The following is a 26,680-nucleotide window of genomic DNA, read 5'->3' as shown; positions in this document are numbered from 1 at the left end:
GGTAGTGAAGATGACAAGATCCACTGTTTTAAAAAGGAGGGAGCTTGTCCTGATGGGGCATCACGGCTAAGAGAATCCCTGAATATCTTGCAAGAGGAAGAGAGTCAAATAAATCCTTTTGAGAACATAACAGATTCGGATGTTGAGGATGCATGCGGGCCGTTTCATTTGATTGACTCTGATCAAGAAAGCGACGAAGAAATTGATGTTTGAAATTATCTTTGTTATATTTGATAGAAAGAGAACAGGAAAAGACACGATAATTCACCCGTTATTTCTTTCTCGTACGTTACTTACCCCTCTATAGAACCCCAAATCTATCAAAAAAAACTTTTACTAAGGATAGCATTCAACCAACGGATTGAATTTGAAGAATAGGCAAAAACTTCAGAAACTTGAAATCTGAAATTTCGAAATAAGCGCCGCCCTCTATTAAGCGCCGCCCTCTAATAAGCGCCGCACCTAAAATCACAAAAATTAAATAAGCGCCGCGGCGCTTATTAGAGGAAATACGGTATTCTTCAAATTCAATCCGTTGAATCCCTGAATATCTTGCAAGAGGAAGAGAGTCAAATAAATCCTTTTGAGAACATAACAGATTCGGATGTTGAGGATGCATGCGGGCCGTTTCATTTGATTGACTCTGATCAAGAAAGCGACGAAGAAATTGATGTTTGAAATTATCTTTGTTATATTTGATAGAAAGAGAACAGGAAAAGACACGATAATTCACCCGTTATTTCTTTCTCGTACGTTACTTACCCCTCTATAGAACCCCAAATCTATCAAAAAAACTTTTACTAAGGATAGCATTCAACCAACGGATTGAATTTGAAGAATAGGCAAAAACTTCAGAAACTTGAAATCTGAAATTTCGAAATAAGCGCCGCCCTCTATTAAGCGCCGCCCTCTAATAAGCGCCGCACCTAAAATCACAAAAATTAAATAAGCGCCGCGGCGCTTATTAGAGGAAATACGGTAATTGTATTCGTAGGGAAACGTAGCACTATTTTTAACAACATAATTTAAAGTTGAATGTTTCGAAACTTGTTTAGACCTTGCTCTATTTCAATCATGAAAACAGATTTTAATTTTCTTGCACCTTATATTTATCAAAATTAATAAGCTATCAGAAACAGTTTATCGGCATCTCCGAAAAAGGCTAAATTCAGGAACTCAGGAATTACGTAAATAGTGAAAGAGATTTTCGACTTCCTTTCGGCAAACCGGTCTAAATATATATCAAAACGTCACAATTGTTACTGAAGTTATGGGACTTTTCACTGAAATGAAAAGTACGAAATGCCTTTGTTTCTTAGGCCATCCCTTTGCCCACGCAACATCCCTTTCTCTACATAAGATGCTCTGAAAGCCATTAAATGCCCGTGGGGAAAAGGGTATGACAAAGGCAACATCATCTTGCTACAAAACACTGCACAAATATTTGCTAGCACATTGCAGGAAAATTTGGACAAAAAGATCTGGATGACATCATTCAGTTTAAAATGACGTGTTCATATATTTTTTAATTTAAAGTAATTCAAGAAGGAAAAGAGTTGCAGTTTTAGATTTGTAAAATTTTTTGGTAAAAGCATAATAGGCTAAAATGACTTTGAAACTGTTAATAAGGAAATTTGAAGAAAATATTCAAAATCTGCAGATATTTGATTATACTGCGCCCTTTAATAAAGCAGTGGCGCTTATGTAAAAATATTTCTTAGTCTTTCACAACAATATGGATCTTTTGATTAACAACACAACAAGAGTTTTCATTTGATTGGTTAATATTTCCCCCTAATATTTTTCTCTTTAACGGCACAAAGTTTCGCGGATAAATTTACGATTTTTTTTCGCCAATTGTTTAACCCCTTTATCTTTAATCCTTTTGCACCCTTAAATCTGACAAACTTAAAACCTCGTCCACAGGGCATTTTGCCTTTTCAATTAATCGGAAAACGACTGCTCCGTGATGACGGCTCAGAGGTCAAGACACACTTGGGACGAGGATGACACAAAGGTGGACGGTCTCGTGAGCTATCTTTTAGACAAAGATGCATAGAAATAAATAAGAAATTTTTGTAGTAAACATTTTTATTAAAAATCAGAACAGAAGTATAAATGAATCAATCAATCAATATTTATTTATGTATTTATTTATAAATTAATCAGTAAAAAATATTAACCGCGGAGACGAAAAAACCTGTCACCACTGATAAAACTTCTTCAAAAATTCAATCAAATAATAAACTGAGTTTTAATTTTTTACAGTGCGCATGCGTCATTTATCAAAAGCACTTATATTCGATCATGGACAGACGAGTATGTATTAGATGAATTTTCAAAACTATATTTATAAGCGCAACCAATAAAATACTAGAATTTATGACACATCCGATCAGAACCAAATAAAGAAAAACAAACTGCGGAGGAAAAAAAGTCCTGGTATGCTACTTTTATTTAGCAGTTGTGTAGTTACAATTTCCCTTTTTGTTCCAAAAATCACTTCAAAAATTACATAAGAAATTTAAATGAAAATCAACGCAAGACTGTTTTCTATGCGTTACAAAAATGCGATTGTAAAAAGAACTAAATCAAATATTTTCGACGAATGGAAACCATCTTGATATTGCAAGAAAAGAAACGTAGCAATTGAATAAATAATAGAGTAAACTGCCTGACAAACCATATTTAAGTATACATGTTCCAAAATCAAACTTGAAATATGTAAACTTGACTCGTGTTTTTGTGTAATGTATTTTAAACGAAGCACTGGCCTAATCCATCGACGAAACCGAGATGTATAAACATATTCTGATGATTTTTTAAGTAATTAAAGCTATATATTTTATATTTTTTATATATATTTATATAGAAATATATCTAAATATAATTTTTCTTTAGTAGCTACAAACACACTATGATAAACGTGAAAATCTTTGAAAATATATCTCTCTAAAAATTGCCCTACATAGAAAGCTTTCATAAATTTATTTGAAAATATATATAATATACATAATTAAAAAAATATTTACAAGGAAGTAGTTTTCAGCGATGTCGTCGTCAGCTGCGTCCTAATGTCGTCAAATGTGTAAATGTGTTCAGACGCGTCATCGTCATGGTTACCTGTCGGTTCCTTCTCATCTTCATTGCTGTCGCGTCTTCGGGTGCTGTTAACATGAGTTGACTCACCAAGTAGAAAATTTTTTACACTAGACGAGGATTCATCATTCGATCTGAACTTTCCTCTGCTAATTAACGCATAATGAATTTTGTTGCAGTATTTACGAAACTTTTTTGTGGAACCTATTGAAATGAGAATACAAAATATACCTCAAACACTGACTCATGACAAAACTAGTTCTTTTTCGATACCTGAAATAAAATCTATCAAAATTATAACGAAGTGAAACTTCTACTTGAAAGGTTAGGGAAAAATAGGACATTATGAAAGCTCAACCCGAAGAATTAAAACCCTTGTTGAGTATCTTCGACAATGTTTAAAACTGAAACATTCACAACTTGAAAATAAACTCTCGGTGAACGGTCAAACAGAAATAAACTCTCGATAAACGGGAAAACAGAAATAAACTCTCGATAAACGGGAAAACAGAAATAAACTCTAGGTGAACAGGTAAACAGAAAAAAACTCTCGGTAAACGGTTACACAGAAATACACCCTCGATGAACAGGTAAACAGAAATAAACTTAACGGTCAAACAGAAATAAAATCTCGGTGAACGGTTAAACAAAAATTATCTATCGGTGAACGGTTACACAGAAATAAACTCTCGGTAAATGGTCAAACAAAAATAGACTTTCGGTGAAAAGATAAACAGAAAAAAACTCTCGGTGAACGGTCAAACGGAAATAAACTCTCTGTGGACGGTCAAACAGAAATAAACTCTTGGTGAACGGTTATAGTATCGTCTGTAGCACAAACCTGATATGTAGCTGATGGTTATTTTCAACGTTGGCATTGATTGTTCATCATTATCAGTTTCTCTCATTTCTTTAATGTTCACCTCCATCGTGGTTACCGCTTGTTGTGGTGAAGGCCGAAGAAACTTTTTGCCTGAAAGTAAACAAACCTGAACGAATATATCATCTGACATTACTAATAGTATTATAAAATTACCGTTTTATAACACTGCGCGTAGAGCACTTTTACAATTTAGTCCTTATCACTCAAGATACATAAATACAGAACAAAGGCCTGAAAACTTTATTCGCAGGAACACTAGTGTTTGCTCAATATTACAGTCTAATTATTTGGGAGTTCGAATCCTTTTTATGAGCTACTGTCAGGTCATATGGACAACACTGCATGAATAGACCTATAATAACACAAAAATCTGTAAGTACCTTTGTTCTTACGGTATTCTAACTTATACTTTGTATTTGTTAGTGGAATGTGCATCACTTTCGGCATCTAAATAATAGACAAAAAAATTAATACTAGGTTTACACTTGAGCACTTATTCAAAGAAAGTATCTGGGTTTGAACTAAAAGGAAGTTTTCAAACGGAATTTTTTATTCGTTTTTATTGTGTACACTGTGAATTATGGCCTTCGTATTATACCAAAGTTATTTAGATATACGCGTGTTTGTCAGTTTAAATAAAAAATTCATACAAATTCAATCAACACCCCATTTTCCATATCCATTTTGTCGTAAATCAAAACGAGGCCGTATTTTTTAAAACGAGGCAAGTATTGAGCATTTTATTTGGGATGCACGGAAATAAGAAAAGATTGCGAACGCCAACTTGTTAACAATATTCTTTAACCTAGTCGATAAGGCCCGTGGAGAAATCCACTTAGGCAGAAGGACAATGGGAAAATGGGTTCTTTTAGATGTTTTTCTGACGTCAGCAGTGCATATACAAAAAAATGTTCTTAAAATCTTACATAAAATGTCAAATATCAAATCGCATTAAATCCTCCACACAAATCTTACACAAAATAAAAAAGAACAGCTTGCAAGGTGTAAAATCTAGTTGATAAAAAGTTACAACAACGACACTCAAACATCGACACTCACAACACTAAACTCACAAAACCGACAGTAAGAAGACCGACAGTCACAACACCAACAGTCACAACACGGATAATAACAATGTCAGAAATAACGCATCTCAAATATGTATATACATCTTATAAGTGATTATGTTGAAAACCCTCAGTATTTTATTCTGAAGTGTCAAAAAGGAGGCCTCCAAGAGTTAGCACAAATCAACAAAAATAACTTTTTTACACAGTTTAAATATTGTTTTTCCCTTACGCTTATACAAAAATATGAAAAAGCCATAGTTTGGAAAACATCAAATTTAAATCTAGAAAAATCAGTCATTTCAGTTGCATACCATCCTCTCCCACAAAAATTTACACAAAATGTAAAAATCAACCAGTTAAGAACACAAAAATTTTCTCTTTTAGTTCCGTACTGCCCTTTACCAACAATTTTAACCATAAATGTCAAAAAATCAATGAGCAAAGGATAAACTTGAATCAACAAAGATTATGTGTAGAGCTTGAAACACTAATCAAAATAATGTATAGAATCAAGTACAACACTTACAATAATACAGTAACAAAGTCAGAAATAAGACATCTCAAATATTTACTTCGTTGAAAACCTTTAATATTTCAATCAGAAGTGTCAAAAAACTTCAAATTTATATCTGGAAAATCATTTATTCGATTACAAACTATCCTGTTTCCCAAAAATATATATGCACAAATTGTAAAAATTAACAGGTTAAGAACACAAAAAAATTTTCCTTAGTATGATGATCTGTAGTTACCTTTACCAACCATTTTAAACGTGAATGTCAAAAATAAATAAGGAGTAAATTTGAATCAACAAAGATATTAATTTTGGAAAACAAAGTGCATATACGGTCCCTCCTCACAAAAGTTAACACAAAATGTAAAACAGATCGGTTTTTGAGGAGCACATCCAAATCAACAAAAATCAGTTCATTTAGCATGTTCTATATTGCTATTGTCCATAAATCTTCTACAAAGAGATTATGAAACACATCAAATTATAGAAAAATCAGGCATTTCATAAAATATAAAGAACAAAAAAGTTTTTTCATCATCACCAAACACAGTTATATATTACCACAATTATAAAAATCTTAATAAAAACGTGAAACCATGGAATTTTCTTCCAGCAAAAATGACATCACATACAGTTTAATTCTCCCCAACAAAAGTTTATAATACGAACTATGAAAAAGCCATTAGCTTACACAACAGCCTTCAGTGGAGGCCAATTCTACAAAATTTGTGCTTTCAGTATATTTGCATGTGGTCTTTTTTCCACAAAAAAAAGAAAATTTTAAAAAACAGCAGTTTGCAACACAAACAAAAACACGAACAACCTTCCTGAACCGAACGACCATCCTCTCATAAATTAAAATAAAGTCAAAAACCCATGTAAATTTCCAATCAAATGTCTACACCCCCCTGTAAAAATAACCTGGCATTTTACATGTAGGCTGACGAAAGTTAAACAGGATGTCAGAAAAAAAACAATAAAAAAAAATAAACACGCACGCTTTAAATTCTGGAAAAAAAAAATTCCACTTGTCATATTGCACGTGGTCCCTTTGTAAAGTTTACAGGAAATGCAAAAAGAAATATAAAATACATCTGCAAAAGTTCAAGTCTTTAAAGATTTTGTATCGTGCTCATAAAAGAAAAGAAGTTAAGAAAACTAAGGTAGCTAGCTATAGATAATTAAAAAAAAGGAATAACAATATAAGTCATAGGTTAGAGCTTGCCATGGGATGAGAGGAGCAGGCATTGGAGGCCAACATTAGCTCTAGCTAACAGTAGCTAAGACCCCCAGTTAAATATACTTAACCTGGGAACACTTAGCTAAAACTAAAGCTAGCTATTTATGCTTAGTAAAACACATATAAAGAGAAACAATAGTAATGTAAAAATAATAACATAACGGTGAGCAGTAAGTTCAACAAACCAAAGTTTTCCGTTTGTTAGTCAGCTAACAGCTTTATGTAGCATTTTGAATTTTAGGACAAACACATTAGTTACGCACCAGGGAATACATTAATTATGCAACAAAAACATAAACAAATATGGCGGCTAGGTTTGTTTTTAAAAAAGCGCTAAAATATAAAACTTCAAGAATTTGAGGCTTTTCTTGGAAAATGCGAGTCTGTGCTCCAGTGACATAAAAACTAAACGTCTAAAAACATCAAATTTCTTACTATTATTGATTTTAAATCCCCTTCAAACTCTAGCCTTTATTTTCTATTTCTAACTTTACTACTTTACTTCTAGCTCTAGCTACCACTTCTTACTTCACTTCTTGGACTTTTCTTTCTCTGAATTACTTTTTGCACTTTTTTCAAGACGAAGGGACCGTTCTTTTTTTGTTGTCGTTTTCGGTGTCGAGGGACACCATTTTTGTACAGAAAGCCGTTAAATTTATTTCAGCAAATCAAGTTGATCTATTTTGATCACGTGATGTAAACAAAGTAAACCTGCTAGCAAAATGGATATAACTTTTTCGGAGACTTGAAAGGAAATTTCGGCTACATCAAAGGAAAATGAACACATCCACTTTGCCTGTCACAGACAGACGGACACACTTAGCGTATTATTATAAGAGATTCACTGATGTCCTTCTTTTAGGTTGTATGTGTTTTTTGCTGACGAGGACATAAATTTCTGGTACACTATAAATCAATACTTAAACGAGGCCCTGTGGGAGCTTATTTCTCACAAATGTTTTTTTGTTGTTGCGAATTGGAGCTTTTTGAAAGGGAGGGCCACCTCCTTCCCTTCTTCCAGCTTACTGGAAGGAGGGAAGCTTAATCGAGTATTCATGTACTTATCCTTTAACGTACATAGATATATACGGTGTTTATTAAACATCAGTATAACTGATTACAATTATTTTTGAAAACCTTTGGCTAACTATAAAAACTGTAAGAGAATATACTAACTAGGAATAATCAAGAGTCAATAATATAATCCTCCACCAGTCAACAGTTGAGACTGACCAAGGTTGACAAAGTTGAATTCTCTAGTATGAGAGAACTGTTAACTGACTAAATACATTTTAAATATTTTTCCCCCGCAATTCCCTCACTGAACTTTATAGCAGGCTAGTTACTGATACATATGACTATGCCAGCTTAACTATTGAAGCACTTGTGATTGGTTTTTAGACATTGTTCAACCTTACCAATATCAAAAAATTTAAAGTACAAAACTGCAAAAATCTGGAAATGTGCACATCTCCAGCGAGCCACAAAAAATAATAAGTTTGGAGGTTTGAATCTACCCTTGGTATTAGATGTGTCTACCATATTAGCTCAAAATAACTTGTTTCAACACTAAAGCAATTTTAAAAGACCATATCGTAAAACACTATCAACTTAACTGTCCATAAATAATTCCAAATTCAACTTGAACAAGAGATACTGCTTCACTTCACTTCAAACAGGAGATACTGCTTCACTGCAAGCGCCTATTGGGTTACAAAATGCTAAACACTTGCCTGATTTTTAAAAAAATACGGCCTCGTTTTCATTTACGGGAAATAGACATGAAAATAGGTATGTTATAACGGATTTAGACTAATCCGGGACAAAAAATTCGGGAACTTCTCCGTTTTCATCTTTTATGATTTGCATGCAGAATCCGTATAAATTTGCATGCAGAATCCGTATAAATTTGCAAAATCAAGTGTAAAGACAATTCGTGTAAATCTTTAAAGTTGACTAATGAATCCGGATAAATTTGTTCAAGTGCAAACCCAGTATAAACCTTCCATTTGAATGAGAGACAATTTAAGTCAGAAAACTTGACGTGTGATTTACAAATTAAAAGTTGAATGTTCTTACCGTCAAGACTGAGTGGATCAAATCGGCTTTTAGACTGGAGAAGGTTCGATCATGAAGTTCAATGTTAAAAGGCTGAATATTAAATAAGCATCATGTTCTTTTGAACAGGTTTTCAAAACATAACATTAACATTACGAGCTCCTAAAAAATTAGGCGGCGAGAAATTGCCATTGCCATTCACGGATTAACTAGTCATTAATCCGTGGAAAATTAAGAGCTCTGCGGGGGATCCGGAGTGAAGCTGCGAGCAGTCACTTTAAACACACATATGGCTATTATTAAATAGACTAGCCGGGTCCAAAGTAACTGCAATTCCGCGTTAGGTTGAGGACTTATAAAAGCCGTAAACTGTGCCATACATCCGAAAAAGCGCCTTACCACAGGTTTACAGCATTTGGTAAATCGATTGCAGCGAACACATTGTTTCAAGTGTAATATATTTCTCAAAAAATAACTTCCTCGCAATTGTAGTCACAAGTACACACAGTTTAACAACCTGTTGTTACCACGTCATAGCAAAAACAGTCGGAATATGTTCCCATGAAGTTCAAAAATTAATCTTGAGATCTGGATAAGCGCTTAGTACAGGTAGTAGGCCAGAGGTAGCTAACAGCAGCCACAACCTTAGGTGCAGCTGATTAAAAATCAGATTGGTGAAGACAACGCAAAAATAAATTATGTTGGCTGAGATGAAAAGCTCTCATATCAAACTGATAAAAACCCTTAGGAATAGGAATGGATAAGGCTAGCTAGCTTGCTGCGTTTAAGATGCTCCCTCAACATTTACGTTTGTAGTCAAAATCCTAAAATTAGTTTGTTGAAGATTTATATATGGCTAGAAAACGTGACAATATATTTATCTTAACTTGTAAAAACATATAAAAACCAAACAAAACAAATACAAAGCTTTTAGAAGACAAAAAGGTCGAAAAAGTATTTACAAAAAAGGCTACAACTTTGTTAGACCGTCCATGCTGACATCGTTGGATCGTCACGTTGTACTCTCAAACGGAACGAATTACAAAGCGTGTGGGGGGGGGGGGGGGGTCAAAAATCGAACCCTCGCTTTTTTAATGACTGTGACGCAACATCAAAGAAGCCACTGCAGCTCTAGTCTACCATATCGCAAACAAACAGACAGAGTAAGGGTATTAGTTTTACCTCGTGTGCGTTATCAACGTGAAAAAGTGAGCCAGGGAACCAAGACCTTTTAACGCTATGACTAAAAAAAGAAATTAAAAGCATTACCGAAAGCAGAAAATAAATAAATAAATAAATAAATATTAAAGCTAATTAGTTGTTTATTAATTATTAGTTCATTCGGTCACTTACTCTGATGATGCTGGAGAAGGTGCTTTATCTTCAAGTGATTGTGTCTCTATAGAAGAAAATGGAAAAGGGTTCAGCATGCTTGTTTTTAGTTGGGACTCTCAATCAACCAAATAATTGGTTCCATTTATCCACTGTCTCAATTAACAGTATGACTTTGACAAGAGGTTAAAATGTTCCACTAATCGAAAGTTTTTAGATAAATTCAGATACATATCGTGAGTGAGATTAGTAACAAACGAAGATAGATTTTCATATCTTTAACCATATGTGTTCTATTTTTCTATTAACAACACCTTTAACCATGCGCGTTTTTATTTTTCTTTCAATGCAACGTATATAAATTCTAACTGTTCTCCTATTTCATCTCGCGAATCATTTTATTGAAATCCCACTCCGGCAAATTTTGGGTTGGTGGGACCGAAAAAAAAGTCGATCGGGTTGAGCAAAAGTCCCACTTTTAACGCAGGTATACTGTACATCAAGATGTTGTGAAATAATAAAAGTATATAATTACTTGCGAGCTTTAGACACAATTCAAACATCTTTAAATATCAGAAGTAATAAATTTGTTGCTTCGAATGTCTGCATTAAAAGATGATCAAAACTTACCCCCGTTTTTATTGAATATACTTTTTGTAATAGTATAAAACCTGTCTCTCCAGGGACTGCCAGGAGGAGTGATCACAACGGAGGAAGGACGCACAGCAGGACTTCTAAAAAGAATAATCCTACTTCATAACAGAGCACAAGAAAGCAATGACCAACATTGATGACAATCTTACTTTGCTGTCTCCAAGTTACTTCCCAATGTTGTGGCAGCACGTGGTCTCCGTGGCATTGTGTTCGATAATGCATTGTTCTCATACAAATTCTGAGTTCTAAATGAATTTCATAACGTATATAGAAATATGCAAAGAGACTATATTTTGAAAAATCCTATTTAGCTATCCTAAAATAGCTATTTCTTACATTAATTGTAAAGACAAACGTCAAGTTATGCTACAAACACTATTTCGTAAAAGTTTATTTTATTTTATAACTGTATTATTACAGAGATAACTACGATCTACAAGCTGAAGGAGATTTTATTAATCCTTAGGGATAAACCAGCTTTGAATAGAAATATCGCATCTATTCCATTATTCTTATTTGTTGATTAATATCGTACGATAATTGTGTTGTACTATCGTAATGTATATAAAATAAAATCTTTTACGAAATGGTGTTTGTAGCAGGAGTTGATAATGGCCGTATACGGCCGAAACGTCGTTAAATATATTCAAATGAGGAACGATGTTTTTTTTTTACATTTAATTATATCCACACACCAACATCTACAACATTAATTTCTTACATTATTTCCAAAATAATAGCATAGTTTGATCAAAACAAATCATTTAATGAGAACAAACACATACTACAATTAACCCCCAACTCCACAGCCAATGCTAGAGCCAAGAAGTGGTTGGAGTTGAAGATTGTAGCCGTTAATCAGTGAAAACAAACAACCAAATAGTCACAGAGATGGTAAAAGCTTGTCTCAAAGCAGCGCAGCAACCAGCAATACACTTACGCTTTGCGTATAGCCATGGGTGAATCGACGCGTTTTTTCGGTGCATCTACAAAAACAAGTTACAAAAGGTTGATCAGGTTAGAATGGCATAGACTCAAACGCTTTATATATGAAATAATCTACAAAAAATTCATAATTAATGTCTTTATATTGGGCTAATGTTTGAGGCACATGATTTTAGTTTTGAATTTAATGCAACACCCACTAAAAATGATGTTGAATTTTGTCGCATGGTTTTGAAGAACATTTTTACTTAACCTGTATTTGTTTATTGAAAAATGAAGTGCAGGTAGCCATGTGAATGAGTGCAGGAGGTAGTGATTACGCTTTTTTATGCTCACAAAAAAGAATGGAGAAAGGACAATTATACTAAAACCTGATTAAAAAACTAATAATTGCAAACTATAAAGAAGAATTCGACGTGAGCAGAAAAAAGTTAAATCTTCACAAACTAGGTTATTCGTGGATTATGCTGCGAGGACAGTCAAATTTTTTCTAATTATTCTATATTACGGTTTTCTTCATACAGTTAATCATTTGGGAAAGAGAAGTGAAGAAAACAAGAACTAGTGTGAACAAACAAATATGCTTCTCATAAATACTTTTGATTGTGATTTGCAAAATCAATCAAGTAGAATCAAACTAAAATAGCAGCCTTGTTGTTTTTAAAGCATTGTTTTAAAAAGGAAATAATGTGCTAGCATGGAGTTTAGACAATAGATACTTGAAAGCACTTATAAAAAAATGGATTGAGCAATACATAAAGTAACAATATTATATGTACAAAAAGCAAAGATTTATTCTTGTTAATAAAATAAATGTTTACAATTGAACGATTCAATTTTTATTCTGTTGTAAATTTTATGCTTTCTAAATTAAAAATATATATATTATAAGTTTCCCACTTCAAAGATAACGTGAAAACGCTCTATGATTTTATTTCAAGTTTGTAAGGGACGTATATTAAACCATTATTCGAAATTAGTCAAACGGATAAGATTTGGAGTCGAGAGAGAAAATAAAGAAATTAGTTGATTATAAATCAATGCATTTTTCAATGAAACTTTTCTTAACAGAAAATTACTATGAATTCTGTTAAAGGATAAAGTTCAAGTTATTTGAAAAAAAAATCCTCTGTGAAGCAAATTATTAAAAGAAAAAGCTCGAAAATAAGTAACTATCCTACCTGAACGTAATTCCATTAAAATAATTATCGTTCACAGAAGTATGATATATTAAAAGCAGAATAATAATTTGAGTCCAAATCAATAAAGCGATTCTCCAATGCAACCGTAACTTTCTGCAACAAGCCAAAGTCACATTCGCCGCAGTATTTAACAAAATAAAAAACAAACTCTTGCCTGGATTGTGAACGAATAAGAGGGAGCTTTCGTCATCTTCTCGAGCCGGTTTCCGTAATTTTCGATTCAACAACAAAAAATAAACAACTTTTTCCGTGTTTTTGTCACTAAAAAAGAATAACAACTTTCTAACGAAGCTACATATTATGCTATACTTAACAAACTGTTTTTACTTTACTATTGCTTATTGGTAGTTACTTTTTAGTTGAGAATGTAATATCATGCTTCGATTTTTTCATTACAATGTCACATCAGAAATTCAAATGCAACTTAATAAATTAACAAGTTTTAGATAGAAAGGATGATAAGAAACACCTACTCGGTTTTTAGTAACTTCTTTATCAAATTTGATTGATCTTTGAAACAACCCAATGACGTCATACTATTAATGACGTCAACATCAAGTTCATCTTCATATTGCAAATGCTTTATCTAAAGAAAAATAACTGCAAAAGACGAATTTACATCACAAAAACCTTAACTTTTGAGAGTTTGTCGTCCTAGACTGGTTATAATTAAGTCCTAGTAAACGTGGTGAAAAACAGGCAGAATAAGAATGACCCACTGGGTACATAAACAAACAACTAATTAAGAATATAAATAAACTTACAGAAACAACAGGACAAAGAGGAGGTTCTGGTGGCATATTTTCCGAATCTCTAAAACAAAAATCATTTACGTTGGATGATTGTCTTATTATTGCAGTGTAACTTAAACACGAGGTAGATAAAAAACATTAACAAATCTCACTTTGAAAAAAATGAATGTCTCTTTACATCAGTCAACTAAAAAAAAGTCCATAAATAACGACTAAAAAACGTCATCAAAAACATTCAGGTTGCTTATCTACTCTACTTCTTTTGTAGTATAACAAATAAATACTCTATGTGTTCGAGAGATGTTAACACGACAAAATCAGCCAAACGTAAGTATGAAAATCAATTGCATTCCTGGCTTCTATCATAATTTTCTGTATTTTATATCCTATTTTTCCTTTCTTATTTTTAAAATGAAAATGTAAATAACGGATAGTGAGTGAACATGATGTACACAACTTACAGAAAAACGCTGTTGTGGATCGACTCGAATCATTCTGTGTAACAGATCAACACAATCCTTGGGAACAAATGCTGGAATAACAAAACGTCCACTCTTTACCTGCAAAAAAATAGTTACTAAGTTGATTATTTAAAAATCAAGGTTGATTTCTATCCAAAAACCATATTCACTATCCAAAAACCATATTCACTATCCAAAAACCATAATTCAAGATATAGGAAGCAGTCAACTCCAAAAGTTGTAGTCATCTGCAATAATTCTTGAAAGACTCGAAGAAAAGGCGTTTTTTTTTACATGTTCAATTATTGAGAATATAAAAATGCTGAAAATCATACTTTTTCTAATAAGATTCTTAAATTGTCATCGTCAAATGGAAGACAGCCCTAAAACAGACAATTGAATTAATAATACTAATATCAGCATAGCAACAAAATCTTTTGTTGTATATATTTTTAGGGGTACTAAAATATTGAAATAACACAAAAGAAGTATTTTTACTGGCGACGAATTAATTCATCGACGCATTACTGACTTGGCTACAACTTAAAGCTGAATTTTGAAACTGCAACAAGTTTGAATTTAATGGTATTAATACACACATTGAAATCATTAGATGCACACCCTGGTGGTACATTGAAACATTTCAAAGAATATGTTGAGGAGATGTCACTAGTTTTCGAATTAGTCTTTTGAAAAGGAGATGGAACTGCGTATAATCCTACTGATACAGAGAAAAAAGCCCTTCTACTCTTGAAAGAAGGGAAAGATATGACAAACGTTTTCCAACATGTTGGAAAAGTACTTGAAACTGATTTGTACGATGATGCTGTGTCGAAAATGTCAACGGCACTTTCAGCTACAGGACTCAAAGAAGAAACAACAAAAGATTATTTTGACTGGAAGAACTGAGCCAAAGCAAAAAATATCAAGATCGGGGATAAAGTAGATCAAGCAAATTTTACAACTCAACCACCATTTGATTCAAAACCATAGATGGAAACAGAATCACTGCAACTCACGGAGATGGTACCGAGAGAACTCGAGATGCTAAAAAATTCAAAAAAGTTCATCTCCGACCAGCTACTGTAGAACTGTCTCAGCCAACAATTCTTGCCAAATATAACTGACATGATATTGAAGGCTTATTCGACATCGATAATGAGACAAATGTGCATCTACAACAACTACTAGATTAGGCTGAGCAACCGTCAAGAAGGCCTTAGAGATACCACAGATACGGCGTATGCGAGAACAACAAAAAGCAGCAGCATAAACCTTGAATAAAACTAACAATTGAACGCCGCACCCCTAGTATCACAGAATACCAGTGGATCTGGGAGAGACCATAACACCCACACCAAACTTGTATACATATTTTTGTATAACACACACAGGCTAAAAATAGAAAAGAAAGAAAGTAGTAACAAACTGTTTTGTTGTATATATTTTTAGGCGTAACATATTGAACTAACACAAAAGAAGTATTTTTATTAGCATCAAATAGGTTCTGTTAAAAGTTTTGCAGCATATAGCCACTAACATAAGCCGAAATCACAAAGTGGATCAAGTATACGACACTCTCAATAACTATCTAGACGCAATTTTTAATCAGAGAAATACATGGTCTTTGTCTAGCTGTCAAGAGAATCAGGCAATAAAGCAATTACTGTCTGTTCAATCTGATACTGGAGTACTATGTGGAATATGATCTTACCACTACTAGCGCATACAAAATTACACCACAGCTCCAAGCATCAGCTTTACGTCCATCATATCGGATACCCTATGTCAAAAAAATAGTAAACAAAACTAAAAACCAGCCAATAATAAAATTAACAAAGGATTCTTATTTGGTTAAAATTCTGATGCTTTATGAAAAAAAAAACGCAAGGACAATTGATATCTGCAAAAGAAAAGAAATCAAATTTTAAAATCTCCCAGAAAGCATCCACTGTGAAAATAAATAAAAAATAAATAAATGATTTTTTGTTCATGTTTCTTCTGAAGGCTTCATTCACTTACTTCACAATCCTCCTGACCGGTGACAAAATAGTTAACAATGGATGTAAATTAATTTTGTAATCAGTCCTTTAGTAACATTTTTGAAAATCACCCTTACCCTTACAACTTCTGGACATGCGTAGTGTGGCGAGCTGAAAAGAAATTAATTGCAGTTTCGAAGAGAGTAAAAATAGAGTTAGCAATATCAGATATCATAGAGAGATGGATTAGGTAAGTATAAAGTATAAAGTCTTTTGGTATGCTTATAGGCTAATTTCTGCTTAAGTGCATTATTCAGGGAAGCTTTTTTTCAAATTGGAAAAAGTTAGAATATCTTTTTCACTTGTTAAACTTAAAAGAAAAGAAAAGTTATTTAATTCTCTTGAATTTTGCACTACTTAAATATTCATAAGGTGGATACGCAAATGAACATTAGGGATATTAAGAGTAATAAACATGTTGAATATTACAACAGACTTAGTTTGCAGTACGGTTATAAGTACTAGTTATCGCACAGTGTCAAAAAAAATATAGGAATTATTTTTTTGTGTTTTTTAGGTTTTCGTTTACACATTCCACGAGCCTTTAGACCAGTGAAATATACGGGAACTAAAAAACAAAAAAAATTTTTTTTGAGAACAAGTGCGATAACTAGTTTATTATATAAACCAAGCATAAATCACTGTAATTTGAATTACTCGCCAAATGATTGTTCAATTTTAATCACGGTTTATAAGATTCAACAGCGAAAAAGGGGGGAGGGTGGAATAACTTTCCATAGGCTTGTTGAAATTGAATCAAACTTGGCACAGTTATAGTACGTCACAAATGGAACAAAATGGCGGCAATAAATTTTTGCTTGCATTAGAACATTTTCTGTGACGTCATCAAAAGCTTGAATTTGTTTAAAATTCAATTACTTTAGTTTTAGAACAAATTTTTACGTTCTCTTCGCAGTTTCTGAAAGCTACATAAAAGTTATTTAACACATTTTCCCAGTTTTTACATAGATCGCATGAAAAAATGCCAAAAATTGCCCGAAAATATGGTTTTTGGGTTAAATCGAATTAATCACCTGTCCAAAATATGAAAAATGATTATTCTGGACAAAACAAAGTTGTGTTGTAAGTTTCAAGCTCTAAGGATAATCCTAACAAAAGTATTATATTTTATAAGGGTTTCATAGACATTTTTAGGGGTAGTTTCGAGTAATAGCCAATATCAAAGCCTCTGAAAGGCATGGGACCTAAAAATTTGGCGTGCAGGTGTCTAATAGATAAATATTGAAACTCAGTAAGTATCATAGGTCCAAATAGGGTTAAACAATCGAATTAAACACAAAACTCCTTCAATGCGCTATACATATAACCTCACTAACCTAAAGTCACAGTCAAACTTAAAATTTGTACAGTGGAGAGCACACGTCTCCTTAATGACCATGTTGAAACAGACGGATAATTGAACTGTGAATATTTATGATTGATTGTTAGTTTGTTTTGTAAAAATAATCCTTCATGAGGAGAAAATTTTGGAATAAATTAAAGGCAAGTTCTGGTTTTTCAAGAAAGCAATAACTTTACTAAGTAAGTTTTTAACAAATCAGGAAAAAATATCAGCTTTTTGCATGCTATTTCAGCCAATCAGAGAAAAAATATCAGCTAAAATCACTGTCAAATTAAAAATAAGTAAAAATTGCACTCGTTTCTCGGTAGAAAACAAAAATATAGCACATATTTTGTGTAGATTAGCCAATCACAGTGCCAGAAAAACTCTAGCCATAATATAACCTTATCTATCCACTTAGACTTATTATAAAAAACAGACTCACCCACAACTTGTTTCAAGGAAGTCATTTTCAACCTAACAATAAAAACCAAAAAAATGATTTATCCTAACTTCCCTATTCTTTTTCTCTGTATGGAAATGTCGTACAGTTTGTTTTTAGTCTGAGATCATTTTCTTTTAAAAACATGTAACATGCAACAAGCCTTACTTGAACTGATGCCATACCGAAATCTGCTATTTTTATATTTTTCTTTTCATCGAGCAATAGGTTCTCGGGCTTTAAGTCTCTGTGACTAAAAAATAAATAAAAAGTATCTCCAACATACAAATACACAGGAACTCTGTCAAGAGCTGAATTAAATAGGTTTCAAATTATGCAGTGGTGCCTCGAGAAATAATATGAAGTAGTTGGTAGTTAGTGGATAAATTCACGGTTTCATCTGTTCCTTTTTATACATTGCATTTCATGTGTTCATGGCACGGCTATAAAATCATGTAGAAACAATACTGGTATTAATAAAACAAAAAAAAATCCTGGGTCGTTCCTGAATGATTTTATCATCTGGGTCCTTTCTGTATGATTTTATGTCCTGCTTCCTTTTGAATGATTTAATGTTTATCTGCAGTAGACTCTCGATATAACGAACCCCCAAGGGGAATGGAAAAAAGTTCATTATATCGAGGGTTCGTTATATCGAGGGTTCGTTATATCGAGAGATCAGAAAAATGGAAATACTTCCCCAGTTTTCCCAAAACTGCTTAAAGTTTTGTCCATTAGAAGAACTTTTCAAATAAAACATTTTTGTGTTTGTTTACATAAAATCATTTGGTTGTTTGTTGCGTAGACACGCATTTCAAGAAAAAATTGCCTATTATTGTGACAGTCAAAATTTCACTTAAGACAAATATAAAAGGACATCATGTTTATAAATACATATGATCGCCATAATTGGGTAAAAACTTACAAGTCCAATGCAAGCCTCAAATTCCAGTGGACATATGATATACTGTTTGTGTCAAAACAGAAGATGATAAATTATTGGACATTTGAAAAGGGGAAGATCAGGACGTTTTGCAAAGACTATATTTTACTTTTTACAACGTCATGCGGATTTAAACTTGGAGATGGAGAGGGTTTGCAAGTACCCTGCATTTTGTATTTTGTTGGAGAGAAAAAATCTGTAGATATTTTAAAAGTACAATTCAAGCAAATGAATGAAACATAATTTGTGGGTTTTTAATTTTTCTTTTTGAGTTCTTTAGTATATAGGTAACTAAAGATTGTTTACAAAGCTATCTAACCTGCTAAGAACAAACCAACACTCAGAACATTTTTAACAGTAAGACTTCACAAAAATCAAGACCAATTCACAAATTTCGAAATTACTGTCAATAAGATTTAAATTTAAGAACAAAGAGACTTGGATTTTGTAACTTGTTACTATAGCGTACTGTAACGTTTTCCTAAGAACAAAACAAGAACATTTCTGCTTAAAATTATACAAAAAAGTTAAGAACAGCCAGCCTCAGGTTGCATTTTACTGGTTCTTCTAAAATAAGCGTGTAGTTCAAACATTTTATTTCGTAAAAAAGTCTGTAATCAGAGATTGTTGTTTTTTCTTTAACAACCAATTTCATACATCTTTTAAACCTCACTGGTTTTTTCTCTTGGAAAAGACAGCATTGTTGAAGGGTTTCGATAGCTCGACGGACTTCTTCTTTGTTTGGTGGTTCGATGATTCACTGGTTCTGATCAATTTCTTCAATGTCGTTTTCTTTGTCATTCTCACTTTTAATTGATCGAACCCGGTCAATGACTTCTTGGTCAGTTTTGGAATTGATTTTAGAAGTTTGGAAATCTTCATCTGCGTCAACATCATTTTTTTACAGGAATATTTGAGTAGGTGTGCGATGATTCGCACGTGTAAATCAAGTAACGCATGTGCAAAGAATGTTACGCCTGCAATACGGGCTCCGAGGTTATTTTTGTTGTGCATTTATTTTGCGGTAGAAAAGTGAGGGACGTTTTAAATCGTGAACCCCAAACACGATGATCGAGCGTCTACTGGTATAGCGACTCTCTCAATCTTAACTTCCTTTTCTACATGTCCGAAATAGTATGCATGACTATACTGTCATTTTTATATTTATTGTTTATTTTTCAGGTCATCACAAGCAAATAATATTTATTACTTAATATATATTACTTAATATAATACTTTGTTTTCAAATTAAAAAAAATCTTTATCCACGTGGCTTAAATAAAACTTCAAAATTCATTTAGAAAGTTCAGCTACACTTTAACAAAATTTTTACAGAAAAAATTTATACCGCCCGTGGGTTTCGTTTTTACAGGCATAAAGAAAAAATCCATTAAATTTGGACCTGCTATGGTTTCCAATTATTTTGTCAAATGAAGAAACTATCTACAATTAAATTCATGATAAAATGTCTATTCCGCATGTAAGTGCAGTTTTGCAGACTTGCTTCATCCGTGCTTCGTCGGCGTTCACCTCCGCATTAGTTAATAACCGCATGGCTGGATTTCTTGTGTAAGACCTGGTTACCAATGACGAGGGGGGCAGGCGAAAGAGATTTATGTCTACGTAGTTCTTTTAACTAACTCAGGAGTCGGTGAATTAGCTAGGATGGTCAGGTTGGCTATGAATAGGCTTGTTCGTGGATTAAAAGAACCAGGACTATTTAATAATTTCTGAAGCCAAAAAGTGTTCACCAAGACGAAAATCTATCGGACGTTTTGTCTGACGACTCTCCAAAAATTATTTCGAGGGCTGCCATTGCACGCTACAAAATGGATTTTATAGGTTGATTTTGAAAACTCAATATTTATTTTTCAGGCGTGCGATTAATCACACGCCTGAAACGATTTAGGCGTGTGCCAAGGCGTGCGCGTGCGATTGCACACCTCTCCTGAAAAAGACTGCAACATAAGTGCTGACTGTGAAGTCAATTGAAGATTCATCGTCATCTTCAAAGCTGTTTCGGAAATCCTTCGTCTGAGCAGCAAGTAGTTTGAATGGGTCATCTTCATCTGATTGGCTGTGAATTTTAAATTCACATAATATGCTCCTTGACTTATGCCAGCTTTCTTGAAACAGTTAACCAGCGTTTCTGGTGTAACACACTTCCAAGCTGCAACGATTAAAGTCAATGCTTCTAGAATGTTGACCTTTTCGGGTGAAATTCCCTCGTCAACACTCGTTATAAATTGCTTTTAATGAGTGAGTGACGATAATAAGCTTTCAAACTTCTGATCACACCCACTCAATAACTCGGGATCTGCAACTTGGTTTGCAATCAAATTTGGTGGATAAGCTTGTATAAGCCATATATGTTTACTCACAAAATTTGATTGCAAACCGACATGCAGATCCCAAGTTATAAGTTCCTCAGCAAAAAATTAAGAGGCCTGGGACAAGCAAACAGGTGTCATTTGGGCAAAAAAATTGTTAATCAATTAACCTTTATAATATCTATGCATTGATAAAGTTTGAATGCACACCCCTTAACAGGCCTAAAATTACTGATGAAAGAAAATGTCTAAATTTGCTATTAATGAAATATGACATCATAATTCATGCAGCATAATTAAATCTGAAATTCTTTAAATGTGAATATTTTGAGAACGAAAAGAGCTTTTTAAAAAAATTAAAAAGACTTGTTAGCTAACTTTTTACTCTCTATAATATAAGTCCAACATCAATTTATACCTCGGGTTCCCTTTAAGGCAAAATCCAAGGGGAACGAACTTTGGTTCTTTAAATCGAGGTGTTCGTTATATCGAGGGTTTGTTATATCGAGAGTCTACTGTATGACTTAAAACCTCAAAATACTATCTTTGTGAAACTGAAGATAAAGATTTTTGTTGAAAGAACTGTTGGTTTGATCAATATTTCTTTCAAAAGGCAAAGTAATAATTTATAAAGCTGAGATTAGCTTCACATACAACAAAAACCTATCTTGGGATGAAATTGATCAGGTAACAAAAATTCTGTGTAACAAATTCTGAAAGGCCTGTCTGAATTGTAATGTATTTTATTGTAAAATTAGATTTGCATCACCGCCATCTGAAAATGGACAAGCATTTTATATGACGAATAAACATTCACAACAAATTCTTCTACTATTAACAGTTGATTTTGCACACTAAATGTTGCTGTGTTGTGTTCCAAACCACATAGGTAAAAGTAAACAGCACAAACTTGTAAGCAAAAACTAATAAAAATCAAGCCTAATTAAGCATATAACTTTCTATAAAGAACACACCAGGAGCTGTGCTTTAATCCTGAAATAAAATGTATTGTACTGTAATTTTTACTGTTGGACTCTGTAGCTCCTTTTTTCACTTGGTAGAAAATGAAATACTTACCATATAAGATGCTCGTGACAATAATGAACTGCTGATACTATCTGTCGAAAAAATGTTTTGGCCTATGGCAAAATTAGGTTAAAAAATAAAATGGAAAACAGTGGAAAACTACATAAAAATATACATAGATCATCACAACAGAATGGTTTTTAGTGCAACTAATGGATGCATATTCTGCAAGTTTGTAAGATTCTAGAACACAAGAGTAAAGAATTGTAATATCCAATATAAGTCTTAAATTCCAATTATAAGCTCACAAAATTCCTTATGTTACATTTTTCATGTTTATAGTGTTTTTATATTTTGCAACTGAACTTTAAATCTCTTTCTTTGTTTCATCCTTCCTCTATTAAACTATTTTACATAGGGTTCTATGCTTAAGAAATAAACATTTTGAGGAAATTTCAAATGGTTTATTGTTTTGCATTTAAAACTAACTGCACTTCACATTCTTGCTTAGTGTACTAGGACCCTAATAGATGATAATAGATGTATAATATTTAAATATTTTAGTACCTCAATTACGGACAGTCGTCCTCTTCCTACTAAGTATTCAAACAGCTCTCCACCACCCACAAACTCAAGCACTAAAAATCTGAAATTTTTCAAAAATTTAACCACCTTTGTTTAAAACACACAAAAAATCAGCAGTAAGCTAATCTAGAAATAAAAGTATAAAGTAAAAACTAACTGCTAATAAAAAATCTAGTTAATAAAAAAATAAAAAAATATGCTTACAAGTTTTTTTTACTCTCATAAACATCATATAATTGCAAAACATTATGATGCTCAATAAGCTTCATTATTGTTATTTCTCGCTCAACCTAAGCATAAAAATTACAGTGTGACAGTGAAACAATTTAATTCAATACTCCACTTTCTACAATCTCAGTTGTGTATAAAAGTTGGAAACATGTATCTTAAACAATTTTTTAATTTTAGTTTTTGTCATTTTTAAAGTGAGAATTATACCAATGTAAATTTAGTTTTAGTTTTCTTTTTTGAAGTGAGAATTATACCAGTGTAAATATATTCCACCTGCTCAGGCTTACATGGTTAATAGATCAGAGCTAATTAAAACAACTATAACAATGCTGCAACCTTGATGGTTAAACCATCGTTATAATTCGTTTTTTTTAGGTTTTTAGGTTTTAGATCTAACAAAACCTATTTAATTGATATAATACGTTCTTCTGAATTCTTTCTTCTAAGAATAATCTGTGGTGTGGCTACAGATTTCAAATCATTTGATACAGTATGGTTTATCAGCATTGTGAAGGAGGATAATCAACTAAGAGGCTTGTTAATGATTATGGGACCTTACATCTCACCAAAACAAATTAAAGTGAAAATAAGGCAAAGTGAATGACCATGTGCAGTTATATCGTATGGTCAGCATAAAACATAACTGCAAAATTGTATTTCACTTTGGGCGAAGTGGAACGCCATGCAACACAACAACAATTTATTTCAGCTTTAGATTTAGCATGACTTTGGATAAAGTAAAACTTTCATGTAAACGCTTCATGAGCATCATCATTATGGATGGACATGAGAAAAGTACCTTTGCTAGTACACTTGGCTGTATTTTACATTTGTCCACAATTTTGATGGCAACTTTCTTTCCAGTTGTGCTGTGTATACCCATTTTTACAATTCCTAAACAAAAAATTGTAGTATATCAGCAAAATTGTATATAAGATCATACCAACATGTCAAAACTGAAAAAGTAAATATTTTGATGAATTCCCAAGCCATTTCGTAAGTTTTTTAAAAAAATTAAATTTTCCAGTAAGAACGAAATTCCTTCATTCCTGTACACCACACAGAGGCTATTGTCTTGGCATGGAGAACATACAAAAATCAAGTTCCATCAAAGTTCACTGCTGGTAACTTAAACTCATGCAAGATAAATTGTGAGTGAAGTCATTAATTAAACTATAACAAACGATATTTCATGTATTAAATTAGCATTTTATTTTAATGGAAAAATAGGTGGTTTTAGATTTTTTGCTGACGTCAGCAGTGCAATTAAAATTTTTTTCGGCGAAATTTAGTTCGTTCGTTGCCTGTACTGTGCATAGCTTAAAACGCTGATCAAGAAAATGCATATGATCATGTGCTTTTGATGAGCGGTTAATGAGATATAAGGGTTTCAAAATTTTGCTGATGTCAGCAAAGACCCGCGAAAACACACAAAATTATTTTTTGGAAATTTGTATACCTGTTGCCTTCAACGTATAGGTCTTTGAACGCTGATCAAGAAAATGTATAGGATATTGTACTTTTGATAAACGGTTGCAGAGATATTAGGGTACGTCATCAACCCGTCTATTCTGAAACGGATTTGGAGACCCAGATTTGGGAAAATTACCCAAATTGGTCCTAGGTGGTCCCTAGTTACCCAGTGAAAAATCATTGACGTCACCACCTCATTTCCAAGTTATTTGGCCTCAAAGTTTTAAGTGCACTGTAATGGCTTCATTAATTTAATATGGGGTTGACGTTAAAGTAGTGTTATTGACGGCGTGCCGTAACGTCATAAAATTTAACATTTAAGACATAATTTTTTTGGCGACTTCAAAGGAAATTTCGGCGACATCAAAGGAAAATGACGATATCCACTATGACCGTCACATACACTCCGTATTATTATATAAGATACAGGTGAAATTTAAGACTTCACATTATGTAGATTTGTAACAGCCCTTAAACTTAATAAATTAACCTAAACACATAATTGTAAAATAAAACCCCATCAGCAATTGTAATAATTTTAAGGGCTCATTTTTGCAATGGCTGAATGATCCCCGGAGAACTATCCATGGGTTAATAACTAGTTTTGTGATATCTTCCATGTTGACAACAAGCGAAAATATTTAAAAGTATATATGTGAAATCCTGGACTAAAAATATAAATACTGAGTGTCTGAACAAGTGATTGTCTCAGCTCATAACATCAATATTGTTTTCATTTTACTCTGTACTTTTCTATTATATTTTGCAGAATGAAACTAGATATGGAATAATGTATAGGCTGTATAATGCACATTAAGTGAAACTTAATTAGATAATTAAAATTGTTGTTTTGTTTTCTGATTCCTATGTAAATCATGTGTGAAAACATGTCCAGTATTTGATGACGGTTGCAAAACATGTCCAGTATTTGATAAGGGTTGCAAATTTCTTGATTCCTGAACATCTTTAATATTTAAAATTTCCTAATGTGTAATTACATTTTTTGTTCGCACACCCTTACTAATAATAATGTCAGTTGAAAGTATTTAAAAATGATCTACAATAACACAACACATGTCAACCTCTGTTATGTTGATATAATCCTCAGGCTCTTATGTAAACACTACCCCTTTTTATTCCCATAACCATGTCATTAACAATTTACAGAATTCTTTTATTATCTTTACATAATATAAAAAGGATTCACATTTTCTATTGTAGTCCTGGTGTGGTAGTTACAAAGCAAACAAACTTTGGACAAGAAAATTATGGAAATCCATAGCAGTTTAAAGAGCAGAAACATTCACATTTCTCTCAACAACTTAAATTGTGATATATATTGATAGTTTTAATCTTTGAGCAGTTGAATATGTTTCCATAAAAAAAAACTGAAAATAAAATACTCTTTTCAAAACTAAGAAGGAGATCATATATGTAATTTATTTTTGTGATTTGAATACTAGTACCAAAATTGTAAAAAGCTTAAATAATTATGTATTTGTATGAAACTATCTAGCAATACTTCATTTGAAAATTATGTAGATGGGTCAGCTAACATATATGAACATATGTGAGCCTATCTATACATGAGAACAACTTTGACTTGCGACTTAAACAAATGAAATTGGAGAGATTAATTTTATCCACAATGTTATATTTCTTATCATCTTTTTTAAAAATAAAATTTTAAAACAGAACTAAAAAAAATTTAATCAAAAAACCTGATCAAAGGGACATTGTAAAATTTGAATAATAGCAACCATGACTTTTTTCCTAGCAACAAGAAAACTGGCTGTTGGTGCCACTATTTGTGAAAGTGTTTTTGATATTATATAACAGTTAATGCATAAGTGACTTACCAGTTTGTCCCTTTCCAAGAACATTTTGAAGTAGATAGGGGCCAACACCACGTACATCTGCCATCTTGAATTCAAAATTATCATTTAGAGTGATTTTTGTATACCAAAATCCTTGTAAAGCTGTTCTGGTATGATACTATTCATAATGACCTATATGCGTATTAGATAAAAATAGCACAAAGCACATTTTTTTGGAG

At 32.6% G+C, this 26,680-nt stretch overlaps 1 protein-coding gene across 4 annotated transcripts; it reads right to left on the bottom strand.

Moving 5' to 3' along the window:
* Positions 1-2,131: 2,131 nt before the first annotated feature.
* Positions 2,132-26,656, bottom strand: LOC130662332 (serine/threonine-protein kinase BRSK2-like). 4 transcript variants are annotated; one of them, XM_057461171.1, is made up of 24 exons: positions 26,484-26,656; positions 23,951-24,045; positions 23,125-23,210; positions 22,903-22,981; positions 22,387-22,448; positions 18,205-18,289; positions 18,040-18,071; positions 16,330-16,363; positions 15,925-15,993; positions 14,546-14,593; positions 14,211-14,309; positions 13,902-13,936; positions 13,762-13,810; positions 13,471-13,583; positions 13,152-13,258; positions 11,791-11,836; positions 11,000-11,095; positions 10,827-10,930; positions 10,218-10,263; positions 10,047-10,107; positions 8,886-8,957; positions 4,363-4,429; positions 3,941-4,072; positions 2,132-3,303 (listed from the first exon to the last, which is right to left on the bottom strand). In XM_057461171.1, the coding sequence occupies exons 1-24, from the start codon at positions 26,545-26,547 to the stop codon at positions 3,029-3,031; spliced, it is 1,956 nt and encodes a 651-aa protein (XP_057317154.1). In that variant the 5' UTR covers positions 26,548-26,656; the 3' UTR covers positions 2,132-3,028. The 4 variants fall into 4 exon arrangements, 2 of the variants coding, with proteins under 2 accessions (XP_057317154.1, XP_057317155.1); XR_008988981.1 differs by having other exon boundaries at positions 3,162-3,303; positions 3,941-4,088; XM_057461172.1 differs by lacking the exon at positions 8,886-8,957.
* Positions 26,657-26,680: the final 24 nt, after the last annotated feature.

Source organism: Hydractinia symbiolongicarpus, chromosome 10 (genome assembly GCF_029227915.1).
Source record: "Hydractinia symbiolongicarpus strain clone_291-10 chromosome 10, HSymV2.1, whole genome shotgun sequence".
Taxonomy (NCBI): Eukaryota; Metazoa; Cnidaria; class Hydrozoa; order Anthoathecata; family Hydractiniidae; genus Hydractinia; species Hydractinia symbiolongicarpus.
Note: the sequence above shows the minus strand (reverse complement) of the source record. Positions and strands in the feature narration are given on the sequence as shown.